Source organism: Anopheles merus, chromosome 3L (assembly GCF_017562075.2).
Source record: "Anopheles merus strain MAF chromosome 3L, AmerM5.1, whole genome shotgun sequence".
Lineage (NCBI taxonomy): Eukaryota > Metazoa > Arthropoda > Insecta > Diptera > Culicidae > Anopheles > Anopheles merus.
This window is the reverse complement of record NC_054085.1, coordinates 27,700,721-27,709,601: the sequence shown is the minus strand read 5'-3', so window position 1 is coordinate 27,709,601 and position 8,881 is coordinate 27,700,721. Positions and strand designations below refer to the sequence as shown.

At 43.9% G+C, this 8,881-nt stretch overlaps 1 protein-coding gene across 6 annotated transcripts in view; it reads left to right on the top strand.

Annotated features, from left to right (window-relative positions):
* Window positions 1-275: 275 nt before the first annotated feature.
* LOC121598604 (long-chain-fatty-acid--CoA ligase 6) overlaps window positions 276-8,881 on the top strand; it is a 28,416-nt gene continuing 19,810 nt past the window's right edge. The window contains exons 1-2 of one of the 6 annotated variants that reach the window (XM_041925665.1): window positions 276-403; window positions 5,633-6,315. In XM_041925665.1, the coding sequence (XP_041781599.1) occupies window positions 6,237-6,315 (79 nt within the window). In that variant the 5' untranslated portion in view covers window positions 276-403; window positions 5,633-6,236. Of the gene's footprint in view, window positions 441-509; window positions 529-635; window positions 867-1,799; window positions 1,888-5,260; window positions 5,499-5,632; window positions 6,316-8,881 lie in introns of those variants that run through there. The other 5 variants (XM_041925666.1, XM_041925669.1, XM_041925670.1 and 2 more) reach the window with 5 other exon arrangements.

The window sequence follows — 8,881 nt, the reverse complement described above, 5'->3', positions numbered from 1 at the left end:
ATCGCGTGACGTTTCCACTTGTGCCGTACTGACTGTGTTTGTGTCAGTGTGTTTCCTGAACGTGTACGAGCCACACGCACACCATTGCGAGCAAAACTATTCAAAAGACCGGCAACGGAACGGAAGTAAAGAAGGAATACGAGGGACGAGAGAGAGAGAGAGAGAGAGAGAGAGAGAGGGCAAGGGAAAAAAAGCGTTGCGCCTTGGCTCGCACAGCCCAAAAGGTAAAACCTCGCTCCTCAGGTAACAAATCATAGCAGGCGTAGAGCTTCTTTGCAGTTTTCGTACGGCAGGCAGACAGGCAGGACGGACTTCTTGCTGGTGTCTTGGCGCTGTGTGTTGGGCGTTTGAGATTTCGGTGAAAGAAAGAGAGGACGAGAGAGCGCCGACAGTCAGGAAAGATGTAAAGTGAAAAGAATGTGCTGCCACAGTGTGTTTACGTACGATTTTGGTTGTTTGTTGGTGTGATTTTGCAAATTTTGCATTTGACGTCATGCGGGCGATCAAATACACAGACGAACGGGTTTAGTATGTTGTTCTATCGGGTCTGCGTGTGTGTGTGCGTGTGCGTTTCAGCAGCTCCTACATTGCTCTATGTTTATTTTATCGTTTGATTCTCCGGGAGTGTGCCGTTGTGGGGTATCCTGTGCTGGGTCGTACGAGCCGCAAACTTGAATCATGCGCTGTACCGACCCAAGAATGGAAACCAGAGAGAAATGTCAGATCGCACGGCCCGTTGCCCGTGTGCTCAAGCACTGTAGAGTTCAGCTCGTTTGCTGATAGCTGTGTGAAGTGAAAAATTTTGAAAAAAGATATCGTGCTGAGTTTTAAAGGTGTTCGGCTAGAGGTTTAGCTCCCAAGCGGAGGTGCGTAAGTGCGCGGTAAAACCCCCCCTGTGAACCGTGTGGCGTGCACCCATCTGCATCCCAGCTGTCGTTTTCCCGTGGCCTTCTAGAGCTCAAAAAAAAGGTGAACGATACAAAAAAAAAAACCCAGACAGCTCGGAATGCTCAGACCACGTTGAAGGGAGAGCTATTCTCTCGCCGTACCGTGAAGAAATCATTATCGAACCGCTAATTACCAGCTACCGTGGCTGGCCAATTAATCCGTTCTGGCCGGTGCAAAACATTCCGTTCGGTTTGGCCCCATTTGGCTGCGTACAGCATATGCCGGGAGTGTCCGGGCCCATGTTGAAGCCGTTGCGCATTGTTGCGCGTTCCCTGTGCGGGGTTGTACCTTATCGCTTCGTTGCTTCGTTCCAGTTCATGCCAGAAGCGTAGTCATCGGTACGCAGCAAACAAACATCAAACGTGTTGGAAAACATACAGTGCTAACTGACCAGTGCTTTAAACGGCAGCAGTGACACATCCAGCCCTCCTACCCACCACAACCGGCTGCTCCGCACGCACACGTGAGTGGTGACATATGCGCGCACACACAAACACACAGAGGACCATTTTGCAGATGCGGCGGTTTTTGACAGTTGACGTTTTGCTCGTGTGTTTGCCCTCTCTCTCTCTCTCTCACAGATAAACACACACACATACACATTTAAACGTGGCGCCGTACACGTTGTTTGCAGCATATGCTGGGCGAATGTTGGAGAGAAACTATTCTGTATGCGAGACAGCATAGATCCGCTCTCCTTGAAATGTGTGGTGAAATCGACTAAACGAGAGAGAGAGAGAGAGAGACAAACGTGTCAGCTCGCAGCCGTTTGCGGAAGTGTGTATTATAGTGATTGTGTGTGTTTCTGGGTTGAGAAAAAAAAACTAAGTGTGGAAAATTTTGTATTACAGTTTGTAGGTTGTGAATGTGGCTGCTATCATTGTGAAAAAGCACTTCAGAAGCCTGTAACGTGTTTCTGTGTCCGTTTCTGTGTTGCCGGTAGGAATATGTCGACTGTGAATGTGGTGCAGCGTAAGCGAAAAGCCATCTCACCACTCGCGTGTATCGTATCGATCGCGTGATTGCATACTTTTAGGCTGATACGGGTGAAATACTAAGGAGACCGTCCTCCAATCCCCTGGCGTTATCCATTCATGGCGCTGCTCTACATCTAGGAGAGGTTAGAGCAAATGGAAAATCGAACCGAAAAAAAAAGGATAATGTTCAGTGCTGTTTGTCCGCAAGTGCAGGTGCCTTTCAATCGAACATAGACTGACAGCACTCTCTCTACCTACGTACGGTTTAAAAAAATCGATCGAAAAGTATCGTACGATAACTGCCTGGGGGGAAGACGCACATGGAACGTCCGGACCAGGTCATCCTGTCATTGCTCGACACACCGGAGTTTTTTCCCCCCGCTCTTGCGTGTACGTGTGTGTGTGTGTGTCTGTGTGTGGCCGTATAGAAGTGATGTCGCCTTAAAATGTTGTCCTCGTTAGAGGCAGCAGACGAGTTGTTTGTAATTCAATTACGCCTATGCACACAGCAAGAGTAAAACAAAAAAAAACCCGGAAAAGTGACCCGGCACCACAACAATGTTTCTGCTCTACCAGTGTGCCAGCCAACAATTACATAATTGAATTGGGGGTTTCGGAACGGTTTGGAGCAGTAGTAATACGCAAACGTTTCTCACTACGCGCCACAGTGGGTGCGCGTAGTATTTCGCGAAAAACAGCAGCAGCAGCACACGCACGGCCGGACGGTGTGTGTTTTTTTATCACCAATGGTGCCCGGCGCGGAGAAAAGTGGGCAACTTATAAATAAGTCATCCGAGGAATATAGCTCCCCTATCGCTAGGAGTGTGCGTGTGTGTGCGTTTGGATGCGTATGTGTGTGCTTCTGTTCTAAAAACCGCGTGGCAGCAGGATTGAAAAAGGCCACAGCAGGGAGAGAGAGAGAGAGAGAGAGACGGAGAGAATGTGAGAAGTACCAAAAAACGGATGATGTGCGGTAATGCGCTAAGGAAAGCATTTGAAGCATGTTTTCTGATTGGAAAACGAATGGGAAAACTATTTAGAAAATGTAGCGAAAAGTGGCGAAATTCCTTGCCCGATAGCTGCCTAAGTGAAAATGTGTTGAGTTTAAAAATAACGATCTGCAAACGGAATCGACTCCATGCGGTTTGATTGCACGAGATGTATCCTTCAAACTACCTTCAAGATTGCAACTACAGTGATGGTCAAAAGTATTCGTCTAGCCGAATACTTGATACGAAACGATGGATTACGGACGTTTGCCGTATGAGTCAGTCAAATAAACGAGGATAGGTAGATAAATTAGGTGTGATTGTAGGTCAAATAGTAAGCAGTTTGTAGGCTCTTGATAAGCAAACTATGTGTAGGTTTTATGAATTTCTTCTTCTTCTTCTATTTGGCGTAACTTCCTACGCGGACATGCCGGCCTATACAGGCTTTCGAGACTTAATCCATTACCACACAGCCTGATAGGATAGTCAATCCTTGCTACGGGGAGACGGCTCATTTTAGGTTTGAACCCATGACGGGCATGTTAGTCGTTCGGTCGAGTTGACGACTGTACCACGGGATCGCCTCCGTTTTATGAACATTAATATGGAATAATATGAAATGTCCCAAATCTTTCCCACTTTTTTCTATTTTAAGACTTTCTCTAATTTGCCTTATTCTGTGTCAGTATGTCTCGATTGAGTCAGATTTGTTTACGCCTATTTATCTTACTTGTTAATTATTAAAGTTCAGCGGCAATAAGCGTCAAAAATAAACATTCTGTACAGTAACTTAGTACTGTGACTTCATTGTTTGATTGTTCTGTACACTGATTTCGCAACAAAAAAGTGGATTAAAATCCTGCTTGAACGTTAAAACGACCTGTATTACATTTCCTGCGATTTTCTACAGCCATTGTAGTCATTCTGACTCTTATCTCAACTTGTACCAGTAACTTGGCTCTACTAAATTTAATACTTGACAGGCAATGATGATAGTTCAACTAGTAAGTTTATGATGTATGACAGATTGAGAAAACAATGCAACATTTATTTTTGTGAATTATGTTATGTGAAGTTTAACACAAATTTTTACATGGATTTCGACACTTTGCGGCAGAAACTAGGTAAAACTACACGTATAACTCAGGCCCAAAAAAATGTAAACAAATGAATATACTTGCTTTGTAGCACGAAAATGCTGTTTCGTTAGATTTGTAAGTAAGAATGTATAGCTGTTACTGTTCTACATCAAAATTTTGAGCAAAAACCACATCTGATCGATCTTCTATCACAACAGATTGTAATTTATTGAACAACATCCCTACAGCCCATACCTAAACCTTTTGCACTCACTGTATATCGGGTACCCATGGCAACAGGCCGGGCTATCAGCAATGGATGTTTTGTCAACCGGTTGAATCCTTTTTAGCATACGGTGCTGCTGCACGACCGATCGACCCGCTGTAGAACATCAGCGGGTGGGGTCGATACAACAAAAAAAATGTTTTATTTATGGCAAGGTACGTGCGATATGCCCATCCTTTCTAGAAACTGGATCTTCTTCTGGAGACCTTGACAGAGGTAGTGATAGCGTGTCAGTGAGAGAGACAGAAAAAAACCCTCTCCTCGTGTCTCCATCACCAGAAATTACATATCATTAAGCGGGCGACGTACGTGTGTTTTGTGCCAGAACTATCGTCATGATTTAAATATACACACACTCGCACACACACACACGGCCACCCGCACGGGAAAGGTCATCCGATCGATACATTGATAATGAATAAACCGGTTGTATCGGTTCACACGGCACCACCACGGTCCTGCTGGAAATAGAGGAGTGGTGGTCACTGTTTGCGGATCTCAACACAGTTTCTGATATCGTTTGCAAAATTGTCTGCATTCAAAATGAGTCTTTTGGGATGTCACAGGCAAGGTTAAAAAGCTGAGCAGTAAAAAATGTTTATTTAGTATCTTTTGGACCGACAAATATGTTTTTTTGGGAAGACACTCCTATAGGGACCTAAATCCAGCATATGCGACAGCAGAACACGCTGTTTATGGCAGCCGGACAAACCCGTTTATAGCAACTACTGTCAGCACCACATCAGCGTGCGGTCGCGTAATGACGATGCGTAATTTCGTCACATTGAGGAATCTCCTGCACAGTAACGTACGTGGCCGGCATAATTAAGATTCTTTATTCGCATACGTGTTGGTCTACGAACATGGTCGCGATCGCGCGACGCATGCCTTTCAGACGGGGACGTCGTTTGACTGGAGCGGTCTCCGTTTGACAAAACCGAACATCAACAGCACAACACAAAGGCGTTGATCGTCGTCTGACTTGGCGACTCGTGCGATAAAGTGGTGAACTGTGGCCGACGGCGACAATTAATGCTTCTTCGTGCGATTCGCGATCGCAGTCCCTCCCCGATCCTTTGTGCGGATAAACGCAAACAGTGCGCGATCGGCCGTTGTTCTGTCGAGATCTCGCTTGTTAACCCAGCCCGGAGGACTGGGGGTGGTGTTTTGTTTGTCGTGTGTTTGTGTCTCGCTACTACTTTGCAGAAACGCAGAAAGGGTCTGTGTGATAAGCCCAAGTGGGCTAATGTGTGCTGTTATCTCAGTTTTGCAGTGATCCCTCCCAATGCCCCGGCAGAGGGGAGGTAGAGTAAAACGTAACGTGTAACGAGTGTGGTTGTTTTCTTTTTGCAGAAATCATGTAAAGTAGCAACGAGACAGAAATATAGAGCGAGAGAGAGAGAGAGAGACTGAGTAAGTGAGAGTGTGCTTTCGAGTGAAGTGTGAGAGTGTGTGAGAACGAGCAAGATTTTACAGCCCGATTGCCCCAACTCAGTGAAAGAAACATGCTACCCACAGTGCTGCCGAGGAAAGTTGCATTTGCAGTACGGTTGTGAGCGTGTGTGTGTGTGTGTATTTGCAATTGCACGAAAGCTTGAGCCCTTTGATAGCTACCGTAGTGTGCAGCACTTGTGGCGCGAAATCAAAACCAAGGCAACCGTTGGGCGGCGCACGTTAGTACGCCAGTGGAAGTGTCACCCGCAACAGCAGTAAGAGCAGTACGAGCAGCAGCAGCTGATTGTTTCGTTCTCCAGCCCTTCTTTGTGTGTCGCTTTGTGTGCAGTTCACAACAAACTCTACCCGTGCAGAAGCACAAAACCGGTCCTGGCGGTTCGGTCTCGACAGCAGAAAGACAAAAAGGGAATCGATCAGGGGCTTGGGCCGGATCGTGTTCGAAAGCGTGTGCGGATTGCCCTTCGTCTGGGGTGTTGGGGCCGGAGGAGCACGGTGAAAGTGAATGTTCTTAGTACCGAGTAGCTTTTTGGCGTGGTTGAAATCAGCAAAGGCTACCATCATGTCCAACGCGACGGGATTTTGTAAGTATTTTGCACTTGATACGTTTATTGGTTAGGTATTTTGTCTTGGTTTTTTTTATTGATCATGTTCCATTGTATTATTGTTTTTATCGATTTAAAGACTTTTTCCGAAAATATTTGTTTTTTTTTAAATTATCTTAATTTTGTCTGCTATGTATTGAAGAAAAAACGTGCAAATTATAAAATCATTAAATGTAAAGTAATACAATGAAAATAATAAGATAAAATACAAAGCAAAACATAAGTCACAAAACAATAACGACACAAGGGCACTGAGAAAATCAAAACAAAAAAATGCATCCAAACGTAAAGTAATAAATAAGAAAAGATATAACAAATCCTACACAAAAAATAGCCAGAAAACAGAGGAATCAAGAAAAACAAGTATGAAAAATATGTTCAAATGTTAAAAAAAACATGAAACAAATAAGACAAACAAAAACAAAAAAATCGTTAATCACACTTCAAAAAAACATTGAAGTGAGCTTAGTATGAATTAAACCACTATCAGGCTAAGCTTCTCGGCTTGGTATTATGGTAGGAAGACATTTTCCCACACGTCTTGTCACACATGCCACACGCACCAAAGAATAAGAAGACACATAAAATCAAAAGCTTAGCGCGGCATCTACGAAACCTCCTGTAAGCCAAGTCGTCATATCACCACCAGCCTCGTAATGGACAACGACTTGAGCTATGACAACTGTAAAACAAAACGCTTGACAACATATTGCGATGTGCTGTGTGCGCGCTACAGCTAGAGCTTACCAAACCCGTTAGCAAAGGAAGTAGGATTAATTAAGCAATAAAAAAAAAACGTTACGATTAAATAGCGAATGTGGAATGGGTGTGCTCAAAGGTGGTCTGTGCCACCCCAACCATCTATCGAACAAAAAGGGTGAGGAAGAAATTGCTTTCCCTGACGCATGAGAATGACGTTTATCGGGCTGCTTTTTCCGTTTGGTTCTTCTTTAGCGATGGTTTGGGTTACGTAAGCATTGTTTCCATTTTGGATTTGGTCTCATTGTGCGGTTTTGGGACCGGGTGCTATAAAATCAGGCCCCGGTTGCAATGGGACTGATTTTGGAATTAGTTTTAAATCTGATAAACCCACCCAAAAAACCCTTACGGTGCCCACTCGTACCGCTCGGTTGCAATGCACGTGGGCCATGAATGCGGCTACTTTTGCTGCCGGCGCTATCAGCAAGGTCAAGGATTTGATGGAGCGACCGGTGACCGGCGTTCATTAAAATGCGTTTACGATATCTGGTGCGGGTGCGAAGCTAATGTAAAAATAATGGACGGCGAGATAGGTTTTAATTGTTCTGCGAGCGTCGCTCGGGCGCACAATGAACGCTTCCAGAATACACATGATTTGGTGGGCTTATAGGGCTGGTGATTGGCGATTGATATTCGGTCGCTATTGAGCTGTGCTGAGGAATCGGATTGGAGGAAGGAAGCGGCTGTTTTATTTTTATGAGGTACTATGAACGTGTTTGGGGACCAAAATGTAAGGAATTTTGCTCCAGGCCATAAGAGGTAGAATTCTGTACGCTGCTAATAGGCCAGTAAATGCGGCCAAGCTTCGTAAGTTCTCGTAGGTGCTCGAGTCATTCTTCCAGTAGGAATGATCCTTATTACAGAATTTACAGAAAATCATCAGTGTTTTTTTTATGTAATTTACCACTGTAAAGATGCCTAAGCTCACAAATAATACCAAAGAATTTTAAGAATAGTGAGATCTACCGTTGTCCGTAGGAACTAAACTATTGGATTTGTTTTGCATTTCATCTTTTTGTGCAATATTATGAACTTTAAGAACTTTAATGTAATGCTCTGAGCAGGTTGCGATTTAACTGCTTAATGCCAGTATGCAGTTTGGCTTCTAAATCTATTTACATTACATTTACTATGAGTCCAAACAAGTGACTCAACAGCAAAGACTCTAAAGGTTCTGAAGCTTAACACATTTTAAACATGACTGACTGCTGTTGGGTTTAATTATAATTATTTAGATACATCTTTCAGTCTGGTTGTGACATTGTTCATATTTGTTATAGCCATTCTTCCTTCGATATCTCAATGATAATAGAGGCATGAAACTCTGGGATTGCTGGTCATAAAATGTTTTGCTTTGTTGTTTTATGCAGATCTCACTCAAGATATTCTATTTCTACGCCTATATCTAAGCTGATGCCAAATCCTTGAATATTGATGAAAATAGAGTTTTTCTGAGGAATTATGAGAAATGTTCAGATTCGATGAGAATAAACATGATTATTGCAGACATCTCAGACATCAGTTAGTTCAATTTCTTTCCCTAACGAAGAAAACTACTTCTGCTATTCTTGAATCCCATAGTACCTGTGACCTAAAGTGCGTAGAATTCGGGCTCTATTTTTTACTCCAATAACCGACGACGAAGACGAACCCGGTTGGAATCGATTGGAACGTTGTTTTCAATGTGGGTCAAGCACAATGCTCACAACACCATAAATTCTCTCGCTTGTTTACCATAACAACCCCACCATTTCTACGATCCCACAATCGCTCCCAAGATGAAAGT